Source organism: Schistocerca piceifrons, chromosome 1 (assembly GCF_021461385.2).
Source record: "Schistocerca piceifrons isolate TAMUIC-IGC-003096 chromosome 1, iqSchPice1.1, whole genome shotgun sequence".
In the NCBI taxonomy this organism is placed as follows: Eukaryota; Metazoa; Arthropoda; class Insecta; order Orthoptera; family Acrididae; genus Schistocerca; species Schistocerca piceifrons.
In genome coordinates, this window is record NC_060138.1 from 805,836,042 (window position 1) to 805,859,003 (window position 22,962).

The 22,962-nt window shown below is 38.8% G+C and overlaps 1 protein-coding gene across 5 annotated transcripts in view; it reads left to right on the plus strand.

Moving 5' to 3' along the window:
• The window catches only part of LOC124789756, a 346,576-nt gene that overhangs the window by 301,146 nt on the left and 22,468 nt on the right, over positions 1-22,962 (plus strand). For all 5 annotated transcript variants that reach the window (XM_047257227.1, XM_047257213.1, XM_047257219.1 and 2 more), the window contains one exon: positions 8,930-9,196. In XM_047257227.1, coding sequence (XP_047113183.1) covers positions 8,930-9,196 — 267 coding nt within the window. The remainder of the gene's footprint in view (positions 1-8,929; positions 9,197-22,962) is intronic.

Genomic DNA, 22,962 nt, shown 5'->3' on the forward strand with positions numbered 1-22,962 from the left:
TTCATTTGCAATCAGTAGATTACATAACTTGCTCTTTTATAGTTTTGTGCCTGCATGGCTTCTCCATGGCTTTAAGTTTGTATAGTATATAACTGACATACTTTTTGTGTGCTTTCCTAATGATTACTCTCTCTCATAACCAAATAGTTTCTGTATGGTTGCTCAGGTGATCTGTTGATGGCAGTTTTCCTTACCACTACATTCTTAATATATGGTCAGTTTGGCACCTGGCTCCACATGTATGAGAGTTATATTTTCAGTGCATTATGTGCCCATGTTTATGTGGCTTGTTTTTATACTTTATTGTAAATATCAATGGTAGCTGCTGTTCACAGTGTACACAGTAATTATAATTAACGTTCAATGGTAGCTGCTGTTCACAGAGTACACAGTAATTATAATTAAAGTCCCAGTTTAAAAATAATGCAAAAAAAGAACTATAGATTAGAATGATGTTGAACTTGAACACAATATCATCAAAAAAAGTGGGAACATTATGGATGAGGGAGGGATGGAAGGAAATAAATTTCCCACTAGATGACACTGTAGGTGTTGTAATGTAAATGGGTTTGGCTACAAATGACAGATGAAACACAGTATGATGGCTATAGTGTGAGTTGCACATTAAACCAACCATACTGTGCAATGTGAATGAGTACAAAAGGATGACAATCAGTATCTGTAGCAATGATAATTAGGTAAACGCATCCACTGTACCAAAGCTTGTCCACCAGATAGGAAAAATGGGTTTTTAATTGTCCTGAGGACAAAAACCAAATAAAAAGCAACAATGAAATTGGGTTTTAACTGTCATGAGACTGGAGGAGGACATGTTCAATATGCTGTCCACCATTTTCTGCTACAAACTGAAATCAAGAAATGCTATTCCACAACAGATCGGAATGTCTCAGGGGTCACACTCGCAATGCATTGTGCAAAGCACATCATCAGTTCAGCTACATGTGTAATTGGAGTGTTGAACACAGCTTCTTTCAGATAACATCATGGGCAGAAGTCACATGAATTAGGATCAGGTGATCTGGATGGCCAGGCTGTAGGGAAATAACAGCTGATAACTATAGCAGTTCGAAAATGCCTCTGCAGCAGTTGCTTGACAGGGTGTGCAATGTGCAGGGGAATGCCATCTTGCATAAAAATGATCCTATCTACACATCCGTGCTGTTGAGAGGTGAAATGACTTTTATATAATAAGACACTCAAACATTTATCAGTGTTGGTACAGGTAACAGGATCCATCTTTTCGTAAAAAATCTGCATCACACAGTTATCATTGCAGAATTAAACAGTACTTGCTGATGTGTGAGTGCATTTTAGATTGCTCATATTCTGCAATTCTATGTGTAGACATGTTCATGGAGATAGAAATATGCTTCATCTGTCCACAGTATGTTCTATGGCCATTCATTGTCCACTTCCATATGAGCAAGAAGTTCTAGATCCAAGATTTTTCTTACTGCCAGGTCAGCATGAGGCAACTACCAAATGTGGGTAATTGTGTATGAATAGCAATGCAGGACACTTCACAGAGTCTTACGCACTATGCACACAGCCATGTCCATTCCCCGTGCACTGCCTGTTTGCACACCACCATTTGACCACTCCCATAATGCTGTTGCCACATCTTCTAATGATGTAGGATCAATTGCTTTCCTCCCTCTTCTTTGCTGCACTTCAAAAGAATCTGTCTTTTGAAGTTTCATTATCATTTTCCCCAGACCCTTGGCAGACATTGGACCAACATCTTTTCCTGACCCCTTGAGTGTCCAGAAATTCTGCAGAACTACTGACTCACAGTCACTGTTTTTGTAAAAGAGCTTTACCTGTACCATAGGATATTGCACTGAGACAGTTATGCCAAGCATTTCAGACACAAACTGAGGAACTGCCTTGTAGCCCATATCTCTTATTTTGCATATTCTGTCACTTACAATGCCATCTAATGCTAAAATTTTAACTAAATTTTGTTTCTGAAACATTTCCACCATCTTTGATAATATTCCATTCAAATTTGACATCGCTCTGAACAGTGGTTCTTTTCTCACAGCATGTTGAAACAGGAACTTTAATTGTATGTATTTTCCTGGGGCATCTTGTTATATTGTATTTCTTTGTTTTTTATTTATTTATTACTTTATTTTGCATTGAGTCAACACAGACAATGACCTTTGCAAATATCAGCATTGTCTTACATCATTTTGAGAATTTCTTTTAAAACAAAAACAAAGCAGGTAGTTGATACAAATAAAAAAACTGCAATACAACCACACAAAAGAGAACATAAAGCCACAAAAGTGGGTATTTAATTGAAATATGCCTAATTTCCTGTAAAAAGTGTAAGATCATATGTATTCAAGTGAAAACTCAGAAAGTGAGTACAAAAACTACTTTGTCAGGAATCAAGCAATGGAAAATCCTGGAAGGAAGGTAACAATATTGGCTGGCTTCAGCTGCCACAGGCTGTGGTCGTGCGCCTTTTGACAAAGGCCTTCTTGGCCAGTCTGGTCAACTGCCACCAACCAACCAACCAACCAACCAACCAACCAACCTTGTTGGCCAAAAGCTCATTCTGTGACAGTATTTTTGTTGTGCCTATCTGAAACTCCATCCTTCTCAGGAATAATTTATGTTTCCTTTTGAAGATATTTCCATCATGCACATATAAGCCTTTTGGCAGTTTGTTAAACCAGATTTGATACTGATGTAAGGGCTGTGATCTGTTATTTTTAGATTTGTCCTTTGCATGAAGCAATTTGTTTCTAGTATTGTAGTCATGTATAACATTGCATTTTCTCAACTCTTTTTGATGATGTACAAAAAACAAAATTATCCTATTGAAATACTAGGAATATACTGTAAGGTACTTATATTGCACAAAAACCTCTCTACAAGAATCATAATGACCTAAACCAGGCATTATTATCATTGTCTTCTCCTGCAGAAACATTAATCTATTGAGGTTTATATCTGTAGCACAGCCCCATAGTTCAGTACTATAATTTAGTAAAGGATATATTGTTCCACAGAAGACAGTTTTGACAGTAGGGTTTGTAACTATTTTTGCTAAGTGACTGAATAGATACAATGTATTATTAATCTTGCAACACACATAGTTAATATGATTTGACCATTGCAAGTTTCCATCCAAGTAGAGGCCTAAGAATGTGCAGCTATCGGTGCCCATTGCTTCAATTCCACATATATTATTTATAGAGGTATGGTTAGAGTTAACAGTCTTAAATGATAATAATTGTGAATTAACTTAATAATTGTGATTTGTTAACATTTACATTTAGATCTTGTTCATGAAAACGCTTAACTATATTTATTACTCCATCTGTAGCAGTAGAAATAAGTTCACAAGTATTTTTCCCAAAAAGCAAGAGAGATTTGTCATTTGCATAACACACAATTTTAGAGTTTCATGGTGGGTGACATCAAAAGGGCTGAGAAGTGACCCCTGGAGGACTCCTTATTTCATTGTTTCACTAGAAGACTGGGAGATTACAACTCAGTCAATACCTTCATAGGTTAGCTATGTGCTCTGCTTCTGGTTTGACAAGTAGTTGGTCAGCAATAGTATTGCTGGATCTTTTAAGCTATATGCCTGAAGTTTCTCTATTAATATGTCATATTTAATTGAATTAAATACTTTAGTAAGATCCAGTGAATATGCCTGTTGCCAAATTTCCTTCCTCTAGTACACTATAAAGTCTATGTAAAAATACAGAGATTGCTGTGATGGTGCTGTTGTTTTTCCTGAAACCATGTTGTTTCTGTGAGGAGATTATTTTGTGTGAAATAATCACTTAGCTGTGAAAGCAAAACATATTCAAATATTTTGCTAAATAAGGGGCTTACTGAAACTGGCCCAAAGTTTTCAGCCTGTTTTTTGGATCCTTTCTTGTATGTTGATTTGACTATGCACATTTTTAATGAGTCAGGGTAGGAGTTTTCCCTAATACAGCAGTTAATGAGATGGGTAATAGATTTAACTAATTCTTTGTGACACTTCTTAACTATGATGTTAGCTGTCTCATTCCAGCCAGCTGAGAGTTTGGTCTTTATTGTGTCGATTACTTGACTTAATTCATGTTCACATACAGTTCTGAATTCAAAGTTTATACCTTGGAGTGAGGAAATGTTTATCTGGCTGTTTTTCTCAACAAGTTGAGCTGGGATAGCACATGGAGTGATGAAGTATTTATTAAAAATGCCACAGATTGTCCTTGGATCTTCTATTAATGATCACTCATGCAATATGCTGATTTCTTCTGCATTCATATTTGATGGTGCTTTCTGATATTGATTAATGAGCTTCCAAGATGCTTACACACATTGTCATATTTAATGACTGAGTCACTGTGAACCTTTTTCCTGAAATTTGAAAGCTCTGTCTTAAACATTTTCATGGCTGTGCAATACTTTTCCTTGAGAATGATGTCCTTTTTAGATTTATAAAGTATGAAGAAGTCATGAACATTCTGCTTGAGTTTAAACAGACTACTGAGTAGTTTCAGCTTTGGATTCTTTCTATGTGTTAGTCCTTTTAACATCTTTAATTTGGCAACAATGATAATATGTCTAAAAATTGTTACATAGAATTCATCCCATTTATTGTTTGAGTCTTTTGGCATATAAAGCCTGCTCCAATCTTCCTGGGATAGTTTATGTTTGAGGCAGTTTGTATTATGAGTATTCAGTATTCATTTCTGTCCAATAAAATTTGTTGCTTCTGCTGTGTTTGTATCCATGTACTGAAGAGACTGACAATAGTTGTCTGAGCAGTGAAATTCTACACATATAGCTGTGCTTAACACTGTTGGTAGCATGTCTACTGATTATGAAATAATCTGTCGTATGCTGGGGGTGTAGTCTGTCACTCTGGTATCAGTGCCTACTATGTTTACAAAGTTGCATGAATTCAGTACATCTGTCAGCCTCCAGTTAGCCATATTGTTGGAGTTTGCATTAGTATCAGATCCCCTAGTACAGTAAGGCTACTTGGGACAGTCTAAACTAATTACTAAGCTGAGACTTAAAATCTACATTTGGTGGGTGATAAATTCCTATTATTTTGTGCTTCATGTAATTACTACCCTAGCCCTTCAGTTCAAGAGTATCCAGTAATTTCTTGATTTATTTCACTGTGGTGTTTATCCAGGAAAGACATTTTCATATTAATCAGTGTGTCTTGAACGAAAATAGCCACCCCCACTGCCTTTATGTTGCTGCCTACAGTAGCTGTTAGCTACAGCATGACCCATTAATTTACAAAATTTTAATTCCTCAGCTTTGCGACCATGTTCCATAATCACAATGACATTGAGGAGGGGGGGGGGGGGGGGGGGGGGGCATGTTCAGACACAAGAACTTGTAAAAGGTCTTGTTTATTTCTGAGGTACTGAACATTAAAGTGCATAAGTTTTTGGGATTGTATCCTACACGCTACAATACTGAGCTGTACAGACTACCTCGGCTCTCACAAAAAAAAAAAAAAAAAAAAAAAAAAAAAGTCTAAAGTAATTGGCATATTAATACTTTTGTTCTGGCCTAGGTCTTTGGCTGGTGTGTGAGGCTGAGGGCTAATTTGTTGATTTACTAGGTGGATCTTCCCTTTTTGTTCATGTGAAGACTGTGGACAGTAAAACATGACCTATGAAACATGCTTACATCTACTAATTTAACACATCTACCAAACAGCATTAAGATTCATTCTCAGCATCATTTAGCACAAGAAAATAATGAAGCCATACACAGACTAGTATTACACAGAGGGTAAACAGAAATGTGGTATAACTTACATAGCAAAAGAAGCGGAGTGTATGCAGGCAATGACTAATGTAACCCAAAGGCATTGTGCAGTGGACAGCATTGATAACCTGTAAAAATTCTGAACATTTAATCAGTTCAATAAAGTCTATTTGCAATAACCATTTCTTTAAAACAGACTTCCACAACAAATGTCTGTACTGGCATTCAGTGTTTACATATGTCCAAAGTAGCAAACTGATGCCCTGAAAATGGTTAAGCCCAATCCAATTGCACCATGCGATCACTTAATGCATGGACGACTCACTGGTTGCACAATACTTTATCAAGCTTACACTAACTGTTACGAAGAGGAAAAGACTCCCAAACCTACTTGCTCCTTCCTCAACTCTGTCACATGACGTACTACATTGGTCAACAGGATATCTTTGTGCCTGATCACCATTTTCTTGTTGTTATGGCTGTGGTCTTCAGTTCAAAGACTGGTTTGATGCACCTCTCCATGCTATTCTATCCTGTGCAACCCTCTTCATTTTTGAGTAATTACTGCAACTTACATCCTTCTGAATCTGCGTACAGCATTCATCTGTTGGTCCCCCTCTACAATTTTTACCACCCATGATGTCTCAGAATGTGTCCCACTAACTGATCCCAAAGCAGAGCCTAACATTATTGTGTCCCTGTAAAGAACTCTTTGTTTTGCCACTTAGTAAAGTGGTATTGTGGTAAATGGTATTTACTGACAGATAATTTAAATATACTCACTTGATCACCACTGACTGACTTGGGACCTTACATGTTAAATGCAGACTACAGTCTCACACAAAGGTTTATATGACATACATACATATAGATACATAAATATACATTACATTTGCCACAAATTGTGGGTCTTTTTATCAGTATGTCAGATCTGCTCATTTTATAGTGATTTCAATGTCTATTCAGTGGTGTATAATATGCGTATTTAATATGTTTGTATTATTTGTTACTTTTGTTATAAACATTTTTACACATACCCATCAATAGGTTTCACAATATTTGTTGTACAAATATTGTATTACTTCTATTGAACTTGTCTCTTTATTGTGGCTTCATTGCCTTATTATACATCATTGCATATACGAAGCTTCCGTTTTTGGCACAGTTACAATCTTGCTTTGCGGCATAGCATCTATAACCATGCGATGACTCAGTTTTACCCCTTGCTACTTGTGAAGAAATCCAGGTGGTTTGTACTTATTGGCTCACTAGACACCTACCCACTTCCTTGCTCAGCTTGCTGAGGTATCTTGGACCTCTGGACTGCTTCCCTTTACCTGCCTGCCCTTACCACTACGTCACAGCTTGCCAGCCACATATCACTAAACCAAACCTCCCATTCTTTGATAAATTTATGTATACGATATACTGCTTGTGACAAGGAATTATCTTCTATAAACAGTGTATATTGCTTTTTTAAATAAAAAAGATTATTCTGTTCACCAGTCTCATTATCCATGCTTCTAATTCTTTTAATTAACAGTGGCCAGATACTCTTTTTAATTTTGTGATCTCCTTTGATTTACATCCTCTTAAAAATTAGAAGGACTTTAAGTGCTACCAACCCACTGTAAGCTTACCAGTTTCTTTTTAATGCCTTGTAGGTCCCATAGATCTTTTGATGCTACTACTGCTAGGTGCTATTTATTGTTCTTAAATATGCTAACATCAGTGTGCAGTGAGTAACTTTAATGTTACAGTACAGGTCAACAGCCCTAGTAGGATCTAAATAGCTTAATAGAAATTAGTAAGTTGCCATTCATGACTAAACAAGGAGCTAAATGATGTACCTTTGACTTTGTAACTATATATCTTGACAAGCAAATTGACAGCATGAACATTTTGATACTAACTTGGTATTTACTGACACACAACTTAAGTATACTCACTAACTGCCAGTGACTGACTAGGAACCTTATATGTTAAATGCAGACTACAGTCTCATACAAAGGTTTAAATGACAGCTGGATGCAGACTGACTCTGAGTTCTCAGCCAAAATACCAGGCAAGCTGGCAGTGGGGCAAACGGGAGTCCTTGTTGGGAATATTTGGGAGTGGACTCTCAGTTCTCGCATGTGCCTTACAACCAGAGGAAATCTTGTGAAAACCTTGGTCAGAACTGGGGGGTTGGAATTCTGTAGGATGTCTATGTAGGTATGTTCATATGACAGATATAACAAATCATAAAATACGAAGCTATAACATTTTGGATATTAAAATAAAAAGAGGGAAAAAATAGAGCAGAATACTTAAACACATTAGGCAAGAAAACTCTCTTGATTAGCTGCTGTACAGAAATTCTTTAATTGGTATAATTTATTGTCCTATTTTAAGGCATGGAAGTTTTGGTGTGCTCTTGGACCTACAAAAGTCTCCAAAGAATTTCCTGGAAAGTTAAATTTTCAATCTGAATATCTCATTAATTAACATAATTTTTTGTAAAAGCCTACAGTTTTGGGATCAGAAAATTTACAGTTACAATACAACAACATTAAAATTTCAAATTGGAACATTATGAACTACGATACTATTGAACACAGATAAGTTTTGAATTACACAGTTATCAGAAAAAATTAAACACTGTTGTGTGAATGAGAAACCTGAGGACTTTTTAATAAAATATGTCAAAATAAAAACAAATAATTAACAGCAAGTTCAAATTTTGAAATGCACATTGTTTTATAGATTTGTAAATTTAGAATATTTCTCTAAGTAAAATATTTCTACCTAACTATTCATACTGTTGTTGCTGGCAGCCCATAAATTATACACTGAAGACTAAAATTTTCAAAATTACAGCTCATGTAAGAATTTGGAGATCATATACAGTTAAAGTACATGTTTTATGTATAAAACAGAAAAAAGAAAAAAATAATTATTTAAAAAATGGACTTACAGGCCATGGAATTGTTCCACCTTGCTACATTTTAACGTATCATTTTTTATGTATTATTACTCACGTCAACAATGTAATTCTGTATTAGATGTTTCACCTCCAATGTTTTCAGCATATAGAACAGTTACTTGTAAGTTTATCCAAACATATGAGTGTTTCATCTCACAAAATAATGAATACAGTATTCTTATTTATCTACAGACATTGATGAGTGTGAAGCAGAGTACCTTGACGCAAAGCCCTGTGAACTTGGCTGTGTTAACACTGTTGGATCTTACCACTGCAGAACAGAATGTCCCACTGGATGGGAGATAACAACCAATGATGGAAAACGAAGTTGTGAAGATGTTGATGAATGCAGTAGAGGCATAAGTGGCTGTTCACATTTTTGCCATAACACAGCTGGAGGATATGTATGCAGTTGTCATGCTCGCTATATGTTGGCACCTGATAATACTACATGTGTAGGTGAGGGGTACTTGTTAAATCACATTATTTGTATTTCACTGTAGCTCACTTATTAAGCTGCTATGAATCTCCATTATATGTCATACATGTCTACATTTTTTGTCATAGTCATGGAGACACTGGACAGAATAAAATAGAAAATTAAACAGAAAATAGAGGGGAGAAGAATGGTTAGAGTTTCAAACACAAAGAAATTTGCAACAGTACAGCACCGGTGTCAGACACTGCTGACAGATAAAATTAGAACATGAGAGTGACACATATTAAAAGCAATGTTATAAATAAATTAAAGTCCCAATGAACAGGTTTATTAATTGTGTGATTTTGAAAAATTACAAGAAAGTAAGAACTGATTAAAATAGCGGTATGCAGAAAGTGGGCAAAATGCCTACCAATATGTCTAAATAATGTTTATATTTCAATCTATTGTCTATAGAAAATGGAAATAAGTGCTTTAAGTCATTTTAGGTCCATGTAGTGCCTACATTTAAAATGTGTTCCAACTACTAGTAACGTTATTTGTTGACTGTTTTCCAAACAAACCTTATTGGCTGTAGATATGCCCACACCTTGACTTTCCTATAATACATAACTTCGTGTTTCCAATATAACAACATATTATTGTCAGTCTACTAGATTTCAGAGGCTACATTGGTCTTCTACTGACATGACATTGTATGAATAAGAGTTGTGTCACCATAGTACAGAGTGTAGCAAGCGACCCCCTATTAGGGTATATATGGAATTTTAACAAAAAATTGTTCTATACTTCATGTAGAGAACTGTTTCTAATGACTGGAAGAGAGCACAATTCAAACACCTAAATTGAAAGTTCATTGAAATTGATCCACAAAACTTTCACTCAGTAACAAACATTTGTATTACAGAAGGACTAGAACTTCTTGCAGACAGCTCTTTAAAAAGTTGAGTATGCTGACTGTAACCTATAAATGAATTTATTCCTTTCTGTATTTGCAAGACAGCAATTATTCACAGTTCAACACCAGCACAAATATTCATAAATATGTTACTACAAGGCAACATGACCTATCCCCATCTTCCACATAGCCATAATGAGGCAAAGAAAGGAGTGAAGTATTCAATCAAAAACATTTTTGATTTTATGATGTAAAAAATTTAATAGGTAATAAAAATAACTTCAGAGAGAAACTGACACCGTACCCAGTTGCCATTTGCTTCTATACAGTAGAACAATTTATAAGTGTGTTATGTATTGGTAGCGTATATGTGTGTGTGTGTGTGTGTGTGTGTGTGTGTGTGTGTGTGTACGTTCTTTTCACAATCTTAATTTCTCTCTATCTCTCAGTCCTTCTCCCCCCTCTCTTCCCACAGCCTCTCTCTCTGTCCCTTCCCTCTTCCCTTCCTCCTCAATCTTCTCCTCTCTCCCTGCTCTCCAACTAAAGAGCTAGAGATCTTCACTGTAGCCTCACAATATATTTATTCACTTATGAAATTTGTTATTAACAATCCAAACGAATTCAAAAGTAATAACAGTGTACATGGCTACAACACTAGGAGAAAGGATGATCTTCACTACTCAAGGTTCAAACTAACTTTAGCTCAGAAGGGGGTAAATTATGCTGCCACAAAAGTCTTTGATCACTTACCTAATAGCATCAAAAGTGTGACAGATAGCCATATAGCATTTAAAAGGAAATTAAAAGAATTTTTTAATGGCAACTCCTTCTACTCATTAGATGAACTTTTGGATATAGTAAGTGGGTAATTTCCCCAACCCCATATTTATATCGTGTTCCATAGATCCATATGGGAACATATCCCTGGATATAGAACGAGTCAAGGTTTTTAACAGATTATTGTTTTGTGCACAGATACATTGATCTTATCATTAGATTTAAAAAACTGTGAAGTTTAGCATATACCCTTACATATTAGTTAAGATACAGGACATCTGAAAGAATATACAGTCATACATAAATTTGGGTATTGTATTAAGTTACACTGTACTTACAGAGTATGATTAATCAACTGTAGAAGTCACACAGTAAGGTTTGTGGGAGTGACAAGTCGATAGTCGACAAGACACTGAGAGATTCTCTTTACGAACGGGGTTCTTTGGAGGACACGAGGAGTGTTCGTTTTCCCGCGTTAACGTAGGTATAAAGTGTGTGTGTGCGGTACAATAAAGGTGGTCGTTCACAGTATAAATTCCACACAAGTGTTTTCCTTTATGTAGTGAAATTACCCCAACATAAGTGGTGACCCCGTAACTAAGCAGTGTGACAGTAGGCAAGTTTCTTGAGATATTTTCCGCGACGTCTCGTATCGACATGTCGTCTGCACAGAACCTCTTCCGCGACATCGACGGCGTCATCCAAAACATCAAAAAGGAGCTCGACACGATGCAGCAAAACCCTCAGTTCACAGTGCCACGGACACCTACATCTCAAACCGACTTTGCCCACGACGTTACGTTTCCAACTGTGCCGCGTGTGCCGGCGGCTCCCGCGCCACCGCCACAGGACATTGCCTCGCACAACCAGCGCGCATGACACGCCGATATCAGACCCAAAGTGCTCCCATTTTCATCACCCGCGTCGGTACCGCTCCCACGAGTTTTGCACTTTCCGTTCGCCAGTGATCGTGGGCCACCCGCGTCGCGGTTACGAATTCGACCCCCACCTTTCGTTCCCGAGCGTCCGGAAATTTGGTTCGCTATTGTTGTTGTGGTCTTCAGTCCTGAGACTGGTTTGATGCAGCTCTCCATGCTACTCTATCCTGTGCAAGCTTTTTCATCTCCCAGTACCTACTGCAACCTACATCCTTCTGAATCTGCTTAGTGTATTCATCTCTTGGTCTCCCTCTACGATTTTTACCCTCCACCCTGCCCTCCAATACTAAATTGGTGATCCCTTGATGCCTCAGAACATGTCCTACCAACCGATCCCTTCTTCTGGTCAAGTTGTGCCACAAACTTCTCTTCTCTCCAATCCTATTCAATACTTCCTCATTAGTTATGTGATCTACCCATCTAATCTTCAGCATTCTTCTGTAGCACCACATTTCGAAAGCTTCTATTCTCTCCTTGTCCAAACTATTTATTGTCCATGTTTCACTTCCATACATGGCTACACTCCATACAAATACTTTCAGAAATGACTTCCTGACACTTAAATCAATACTGGATGTTAACAAATTTCTCTTCTTCAGAAACGCTTTCCTTGCCATTGCCAGCCTACATTTTATATCCTCTCTACTTCGACCATCATCAGTTATTTTGCTCCCCAAATAGCAAAACTCCTTTACTACTTTAAGTGCCTCATTTCCTAATCTAATTCCCTCAGCATCACCCGACTTAATTAGACTACATTCCATTATCCTTGTTTTGCTTTTGTTGATGTTCATCTTCTATCCTCCTTTCAAGACACTGTCCATTCCATTCAACTGCTCTTCCAAGTCCTTTGCTGTCTCTGACAGAATTACAATGTCATCGGCGAACCTCAAAGTTTTTATTTGTTCTCCATGGATTTTAATACCTACTCCGAATTTTTCTTTTGTTTCCTTTACTGTTTGCTCAATATACAGATTGAACAACATCGGGGAGAGGCTACAACCCTGTCTTACTCCCTTCCCAACCACTGCTTCCCTTTCATGTCCCTCGACTCTTATAACTGCCATCTGGTTTCTGTACAAATTGTAAATAGTCGGTTTGAGATGTAGGTGTCCGTGGCACTGTGAACTGTTCAAAATCGTTGACTATTTGTTGCTGCACGAAAATGTTCTCCTTAATAGCGAACCTGCCTGTAAATTTCTTCCCTTCAGACAAACGCACTGAAGAGACCACTTTGAAAGCAGTCAACGATTCAGTCATCCACACATATGGACAGAAAACACAGCCAGTGGACATTGGGCTACCAGAAGAATGCAACTGGACCTTCGTTATGGCCGCTATCGACCAACCTATACTAGGTGCTGATTTCCTGGCAAAACATGCATTGTCCGTGGATTTACACAAGTCACAACTCGTCCATTCTGTCAATGGATTTGTTATTCCGGGAATACAAGGACGTCTGACTTCTCATGCATGCCAAAGGGTAGATAACCTCAGTGCACCCACCTGGGAGGACACCATAGCAACGAAGGAAGCTGACCGGCACATGGCTCAAACGACATCAAAACAGTTAACGACACAACAACAGGCTCCTGCTGTTTCAACCACAAAGGCGACACCCAAACCACAACAGGGAACAAGAAAGAGCAGGGCGAAGCATGAGACGGTGCACCACATCCGTACAACTCCAGGCCCACCAGTCTCCTCACGTTTTCGCAGGCTTGCACCTGATCGCTTGCGGGAAACCAAGGCCATTTTCAACGAGATGCTACAGGAAGGAACTATACAGCCATCCAACAGTCCGTGGTCCTCTCCTCTGCATCTCGCCCATAAAAAGAATGGGTCATGGCGCCCGTGCAGTGATTACCGAGCTTTGAACGCCCGAACTGTTCCAGACAGATACCCTGTGCCACATATACAGGATTTCACCCATTCACTGGCCGGGGCATCCATATTCAGTGTTTTGGATGCCCGTAAGGCTTATAATCAGATCCCAATGGCAGAGCAGGACATACCAAAGACTGCAGTGACAATCCCATTCGGGCTGTTTGAATTTTTGGTGATGCCATTTGGGCCGAAAAATGCGGCCCAGACATGGCAACGGTTCCTAGACAGCGTACTAAGAGGACTACCATATTGTTTCGCCTATTTAGACGATATTCTGGTGTTTTCGGAGAATGTTTCTGACCATCAGAAACACGTAAGCGAGGTGCAAAGCAGGCTTAGTGCTCATGGAATTACACTAACAAGGACAAGTGCATGTTTGGGGAACCCGTTGTAACCTTCCTGGGTTATAAAGTGTCAGCTCAGGGCATTTTCCCACTGCCAGAGAAGCTGGAGTTGTTGCGTACCCTACCACGGCCTCAAACCTACCACGATCTCCGACGGTTCCTAGGGATGATAAATTTCTATCGTCGCCACCTCCCCGCAACAGCAGCAATCCAGACGCCACTGAACAATGCCTTGGCCGGACACAACAAAATTGGCAAGCGCCCACTCCCATGGACACCCGAGATGGACTCGGCTTTCAAGGCACTGCAAAACAGCCTTCACAACGCAGTGGGGCTTGCACACCCTGCACCAGGAGCTCAGCTAGCCATAGTAGTGGATGCAAGCCAAGTCGCAATCGGGGCAGCACTGCACCAGAGAGTGAAGGGTCATTGGCAGCCACTAAGTTTCTTCTCACAAAAACTAGAGATGAGTCAAACTCGTTGGAGTGCATATGACAGGGAACTCCTCGCAATGTATGAAAGTGTCAGGCATTTCCGCCCCTTAGTTGAGGGCAGGCAATTCACCATATACAATGACCACAAACCTCTCGTGGCAGCTTTCTACAAAGTCAGTGATTCATGTTCCCCCCGCCAGGCCCGCCATATAGAGTTTATATGCCAGTTTTCGACAGACGTGCGTCACATCCATGGTGCCGAAAACATTGTGGCAGACTATTTCTCACGTATTAATGGGATAAGTCCAATGTTAGATTATTCCGAATTGGCAAGGGCTCAGGCTTCAGATGCGCAGCTGCAATCCTTGTTGGTGGACCCGTCCACTGGCCTATGTTTACAACTTGTGGACGTCCCCTGCAGCCCATGTAAGGTATGGTGCGACACCTCCATGGTTAGACCACACCCATACATCACCCCCCAGTTCCGACGAAAGGTATACGACAGCATTCACAACCTGGCACACCCGGGAACCAATGCCTCAGTGAAATTAGTGTCGGACCATTTTGTGTGGCCTTCAATCAAGAAAGATACACGGGAGTGGGCCCGCAGCAGCTATCAGTGTCAACGTAGCAAAGTGGGACGCCATGTTCACGCTCCAGTAGGACAATTCCCAAACCCAACAGCACGTTTTGGGCATGTACACATTGACTTGGTTGGACCCCTCCCCCCTTCAGAAGGTTACAGGTACTTGTTTACGGCAGTGGATCGTTGCACGCGGTGGGCAGAGGCTACACCAATCAGGGACATTTGTGCAGAGACTACTGCACGCGCATTCTTGGAAACTTGGATGGCTCGTTTTGGGTGCCCTTTTTCGTTACCACTGACCAAGGACGCCAGTTTGAGTCAACACTGTTCCAACAACTGTCAAAACTCTGCGGCTTCCAACGAAACCGTACTACTAGCTACCACCCGGCCAGCAACGGTTTGGTGGAAAGGTGGCACCGGACCTTAAAGGCTGCCCTGATGTGCCACGAGGACTCATGGACTCAAGCGTTGCCATTGGTTTTGTTGGGGTTACGGACCGCATTAAAAACAGACATCAATTGTTCCTCGGCAGAGTTGGTATACGGAGAACCACTCCGAGTTCCAGCAGAATTCCCTGCACCAGTTTCCCTCCCAGATGACACACAACTACCCCACCTCTTGCAACAAATGAGGAAGCAGACAGAGACACTACGTGCAGCCCCGACGTCTCAGCACGGCACGCACCCAGTGTTCATACACAAGTCCCTCAATACTTGTTCCCACATCATGCTCTGCACAGACCTGGTACGTCATTCGTTGCAGCCACCGTACACTGGACCATACCAAGTGCTAGGACGGGACACACACACAATGGATATCCTCCTCCAGGGAAAGTCGACCAAAGTTTCCATTGAGCGAGTAAAACCCGCTTGGACAATGACAGCACCGACAACAGTCTCACAGACGACTTCAGACACAACTTGCAACGAACCCACACCTTCCGCAGAACCAGACAGCTGTGTCCCACATGAGCCCCACACCAGGGGACCTAATGCAGCAACAGAATCAGCAAGCAGCACCCACACCCGCACTATCCGCACTCGGGCAGGCCGAGAGGTGAAGTTTAAGTACCCCACCATACCGGGTGCTCCGCACTTCAGGGGGGGGGGGGGGGGGGAAACTGTGTGGGAGTGACAAGTCAATAGTCGACAAGACACTGAGAGATTCTCTTTACGAACGGGGTTCTTTGGAGGACACGAGGAGTGTTCGTTTTCCCGCATTAACGTATGTATAAAGTGTGTTTGTGCGGTATAATAAAGGTGGTCATTCACAGTATAAATTCCACACAAGTGTTTTCCTTTATGTAGTGAAATTACCCCTACAGGTTTAAGCACAAACAAGAGATTCTATGCATTTTTGCTAAGAAATTCATCAATACTGTAACAAGATTCATCTAAAAGGAATTGCTCCAGAATTTATTTAAACTTTGGCATGTTTCCCAACAGTTCTTTCACATGCAGTGGGAGGGCATTAAAAATCTCAGTGTCACTGTATAAAACCCCCTTCTGGACCATGATTTTCGTTTTTAGCTCATAATGGATATCCAGTTTTCTTCGGGTGTTATAACTGTGGTAAGAGCTATTGATTTTGAATAAGTTGCTATTTTTTGAAACAAAGCACATCACGGAAAAAATATATTGGGCAGGTGTTGTAAGTATTTGTAGAGCTCTAAACAGATCCCTGCACGAGTGCCTAGGATGTACTCCACACATAATTCTTATTGCTCGCTTCTGTGCATGGAACACTTTTTTTGCTATTGGTTGATTTCCCCAGAATATTATACCATAGGCCATAAGTTATTGAAAATAGTCAAAATATGCAGTTTTTATTGTGCTCATTTCCCTAGTGTCTGAAATTATTCTTAAGGCAAACGTTGCTGAGCTTAGCCTTTTGGACAGATCTTGAATATGGTGGTGCCACTTCATTTTGCTATCTAGATGCAGACCCAAGAATTTGGCAGACTCAACCTTCAAAATCTTGTGCTCACCCATTTTTACGTTCATTTCATTAGTAACATTTGTGTTAAAAGAGAAATGAATGTAATTTGTCTTTTTTAGGTTGACTGTAAGGCAATTGGTTTCAAACCAGTTTGTCAAATCTGCAAAAGCTTTATTTGCAGCCTCATTTGACACATTCCCTGAGAGATTATTAACTGATAAAGTGGTGTCATCAGCAAACATGAGTATTTTCCCATATTCTGTACATAGCACTAAGTTATTTATAAATATTAGAAAGAGCAGTGGTCCCAATACTGAGCCTAGAGGTACTCCTGCAGTAATGGAGCCCCATTCTGAAGATACCTGGCCACCATGCAATCCTTCCACGATTACTTTCTGCTTTCTACCACACACATAGGATTCAAGCCACGTGCCTACGGTTCCACCCATTCCTAGGGTCTTGGCTTTACTCAAGAGAATATTGTGACTTACACTGTCAAAAGCTTTTGACAGGTCACAAAATATTCCAACCGTCATCATATTATTATTTATGGCTTCCATAACATTGTCAACAAAGGCATGTATTGCACCCACAGTTGATACCCCTTTCCGAAAGCCAAACTGGCTACTGCTCAGGATGTTATGTTTACTAAGATGCTCAACCATTCTGCTATGCATCAATTTTTCTAGTACCTTGGAGAAAACTGAGAGTAATGAAATTGTCGATAGTTTGTAGCCTCAGTCTTTTCTCCCTTTTTATAAATTGGTCGTATAAGCCCATATTTTAGCCTGTTGGGAAAAACACCTTCTTCCAATGACATATTACTAATATGGCAGAGGACTGTACTTATTTCTTTACAACAATATTTCAGAAACTTGCTGGAAATGTTGTCAACTCCAGCAGAATTTTTACATTTTAAAGACATATTTATTTTTTCTAATTCTACCACTGTAGTTTTTCGAAGATGCATCTCATCTATTTTGTTAGTTAAGGTGTTATGCAAATATTCTGTAGCTTTCTTTACAGAACCCTGGCATCCCATTTGGTTGGTGACTGTTTGGAAATGATTGTTAAAGATATTAGCCACCATTTCGGGAGCATCTACCGAAAGGCTCCCAGTTCTTAAGCTTATCAGTTCTTTGGCAGATAGGCTTTTCCCCGTCTCGCTTTTAACATATTTCCATATGGTTTTCATTTTGTTATTTGATTTCCTCAAAAAGATTTGATGTTAAATTAATAAATACATTAAATTTTGTGTTGACATCTGCTGAGTTGAATACTTCAGACCAGTCTACTATCTGTAGCTTCTGCCTGTATGTCTCCATTGTTTCTTTATTTATTGGTCTCCCATTTTTCAAGATAGCTTTTGGTTTTCTGTTAAGATTTAAATGGGGGATTGTCAGAGGTATAGCATCATGTCTGACAGCCCATTTAGGACTTGACTGACTGGCAAGCTACTGTGCCTAGACTTATCAACAAACACATTATCAATTAGAGTACTGGAGTGGTCAGTTATCCTAGTGGGAAATTCAACTACTTGCATTAGATTGTAACAGCTCATTAGTTGCTCCAGCTCCATTCTGTCATAACTTTCATTCAAGAAATTTACATTAAAGTCGCCTAGTATTATGACTGAAATGTTTTTTCTGTACAATTTTGATAACATTGCTTCAATCTGTTTGAGAAAGATTCCAAGATTCCCTGCAGGTGCTCTATAAATTGATAATATGACTATTGATACACTATTTGTTGCCAGTTCTATACCACAAACTTCAAAGTGCTGCTCAATACAAAATTTGCTTACATCAAGAGTTCTAAATACTACATTATTTCTAACATAAATCACTGTTCCACCCCTCTCCATGTTGGATCTGCAATATTGAGATGCTAAACTGAATCTGTCTAAACACAACATGTGAATACCACAAGTGACATGATGTTCAGTGAAGCATAGTATATCTGGTTGCTTTTCTCTTTCAATATCATTTATGTTCATTAGTAGCTGGTCTAGTGAATTTTTAAGTCCTCTTAGGCCAATGTTCTGATAGAAAATTGTGAGTGGTTTAGTCTTTCTTAAATCTGCACCATTTTTACGATTAGGCTTACTTGGTATCAGGGTACTTTCACTGTGGACATGTAGGCTTACTGTTGGTTTGAGCTTCAGAACTTCTGCTATATCCTCTTCCTCTGCATTGAACGATACCAAAAATCCTCCTGGAGCCTGGAAGTTATCTTTCTTCTTGGCTGCTTCACCACTTTTATGGTCGCTGCTGGAGATTCCAATGGTTCTGTCTGGCTGATGTGTTGAACACTCTGTATGTTGCTGGCACCGGATACAGTATTTAAGTGAGTTGGCATCAGTTGAGAATGAACTGTTTTCGTAAATAAGGGTACTTAGTTCGATATTTTCTGTAATCAGTTCATTTAATCTTTCACACAAAAATCGCTTCCCCTCTTAGTTCAAATGTAATACATGTTCAGTATGCATGCATTTATCTAATGTCTCTATATCCAAAATCTAACATTTTTCATATCTTGAACAAAGCAGTTTAATCTATGCATTTGTTTTTCTGATATCTTTGTTAACACACAAATGGTATGTTAAATCATGCCGATGTGGAATGGTAGCAACAACAGTATTTTTAGTAATTTTTTGCTCTAGAAACATGGACAAGCCTTCGACACAGGTCTCAGCTTCATTAAACGCCACGTCATTTGCGCCTGCTATACTTACGATAAAATCATTGTCCAGCAACGTTTTGCGTTCTAAGTCTAGATTAGATTAGATTAATACTAGTTCCATGGATCATGAATACGATATTTCGTAATGATGTGGAACGAGTCAAATTTTCCAATACATGACACAATTAAGTTAATTTAACAACATAATTAAGTTAATATAACAACTTTTTTAAAATATTTTATATTTTTTGTTTGGTTTTTTTCTTTTTTTCTTAATTTATATCTAAAAAGTCCTCTATGGAGTAGAAGGAGTTGTCATTCAGAAATTCTTTTAATTTCTTCTTAAATACTTGCTGGTTATCTGTCAGAATTTTGATACTATTTGGTAAGTGAACAAAGACTTTAGTGGCAGTATAATTCATCCCTTTCTGTGCCAAAGTTAGATTTAACCTTGAATAGTGAAGATCATCCTTTCCCCTAGTATTGTAGTTATGCACACTGCTATTATTTTTGAATTGGGTTTGGTTGTTAATAACAAATTTCATAAGAGAGTATACATACTGAGAAGCTACTGTAAATATCCTTGGATCCTTAAATAAATGTCTGCAGGATGATCTTGGGTGGACTCCAGTTATTAATCTGATTACACGCCTTTGTGCAATAAATACTTTATTCCTCAGTGATGAATTACCCCAAAATATGATGCCATATGCAAGCAATGAGTGCAAATAGTCATAGTAAGCTAATTTACTAAGATGTTTATCACCAAAATTTGCAATGACCCTTATTGCATAAGTAGCTGACCTCAAACGTTTCATCAGATTATCAATGTGTTTCTTCCAATTTAATCTCTCATCAATGGAAAAACCTAAAAATTTTGAATATTCTACCTTAGCTATATGCTTCTGATTAAGGTATATATTTATTAATGGCGTCATACCATTTACTGTACGGAACTCTATGTACTGTGTCTTATCAAAATTCAGTGAGAGTCCGTTTACAAGAAACCACTTAGTAATTTTCTGAACGACATTATTGACAATTTCATCAGTTAATTCTTGTTTGTCAGGTGTGATTACTATACTTGTATCATCAGCAAAAAGAACTAACTTTGCCTCTTCATGAATATAGAATGGCAAGTCATTAATATATATTACGAACAACAAAGGACCCAAGACCGACCCTTGTGGAACCCCATTCTTGATAGTTCCCCAGTTTGAGGAATGTACTGATCTTTGCATATTATGAGAACTGCTTATTTCAACTTTCTGTACTCTTCCAGTTAGGTATGAATTAAACCATTTGTGCACTGTCCCACTCATGCCACAATACTTGAGCTTGTCTAGCAGAATTTTGCCTACATTTGCTATGATGTTTTTGGTTCTTGCTGACGGCTTCACCATGCTACTTACTTGGATTTTATTGTTTACACTTTGCAGGGTTTCTGCTAACTTTCTTCCGTGGCTATCAGCAAGCAAGAGAATATTGCACTTCAATTTGGATTTTGGAGTGTGTAAACTCCCCCTCACTTATCAACCTTAATTCCAGTGAAAAATTAAACCGCGTGTACCTAATGGAAATTTGGGAAAAGCAATCGTCACCGAAATTAATCTGTCGATAAAGAGGGTGGAAAGGGTTACATCTAAATGAAAGGAAAAATGCAAATGAAACTGGTGGAAATTAATTTTGAAAAGGGTAAAGTTAATATAGAAAGTAAATGTGCGGCCGTTACGTTAACAATTAGCTAGCAGTAATTAGATATTTCAGATTTGGGGGAAATTACGGTCGCCAGTCCTATGGACAATTACTATAGTAACTGAAAAAGAAAGGTTATTACACATATAATTAGCACTAGAAGCGTGGCAACTGAAGGTTGACACGTGTAGTGTGAAAACTGAAAGTTTGTCAGAAGTAATAAATTTCACTACACTCCGACTTAATTTAGCAAAAGAATTAATAAAACCGGAAAATTGAAAGTTAATTTAGTGAGCTTTGTTTCTGAAGCACATCGAAATTCAGTAAAATATGGTTAGTCTTGGGTACCTCAACAATCATTTCAAAAGCTACTTGAATCTACACAATTTAGAAATAAGAGATTTAACTTTGAACTTGAATTAAATGATTCTGAACAATTAACAATAGTAAAATTTAGTACGTACCAAGCTGAGCTGCAGTCACAGGTAAGCTAAAATACGGTAACAAAACTCACACTCTTAATTTGTGCTTGTGTAATCTAAATATTGTAGCCAGCTATGAATACCTTAACTGAACTTTGAAATTAAAGCAGTGAAATCGAATGATATTACTTTAAAGCTGGCGTTTGAATTTCAACGACACTCGGGTTCATTCCGGAAAAGGAAGGGACCCTGCTTGGTAATGCAATTAGAACAATGAGCAACAAAGGTTCATGCTATGTTGGTGTAATTTAGTGAGAAAAATTTAACAGTTTGAAAAGCTGAGGTCTGCCATACAGTTCTACAACTTTACGTGCTACCAGTCTTCCTTGTTGGTTGATTGAAGGTTTGAAGTTGTTGATCGAGGAAATGGCGACAGTCACTCATTGTCGGCTGTCGCTGTTGCGGAAGCTGGATGTTGGCGCGCCTTCTTCTCGACACGGTCTCCAGCCGAAACGGGCTCTTGATGTGTGCCAGCTAACGCTTCCCGTCCGTGACACCATGTCAGAAACTAACATAGCAAGTCGAGCGCAATTACATGCTGCCAAACCCCGAAAGCGCAGCAACTCGCAGAAGCGTCACACAACACACCTGCTCCACTGCACTACTCCAGCCAGACACTCTTCTGCCCGCGCACCACGCGACAGTGTTAACAATACCAAAGATCCTAAACACTTTGGTTCTCCACACGACCTATCGATGTATTCGTCCTACAGCATAGTTTTCCCTAGGCAAGACCCATCGTATAAATACAAATAATATTCACAAAACAAACCAATTATACATCGAGATAAATGCATATAAATACAAATAGTAAAACAATTACAATATACAAAGACACAGAAATGTTATATCTTCAGGTAACAAAATAAGGAGAAAAATTTGCAGTGCAATAGATGGAAACAGGAGGATATGCATTTCTGGCGTTACATGTGCCCCACATTGTCTGAGGATGTTCGTGTAACCTAAACAGACTCAGAAAATGTCCCAAAAAGGAAAAAAAAAATAGTGGAAATGCATATGCTCAAAACAGCAAGAAAATTTAGCATTAGGCTAATTAACCATAAACCAATTTTTACACCATAATAATTGAGTGGAGACACTCCTAATCTTACTCCACTCTGTCAT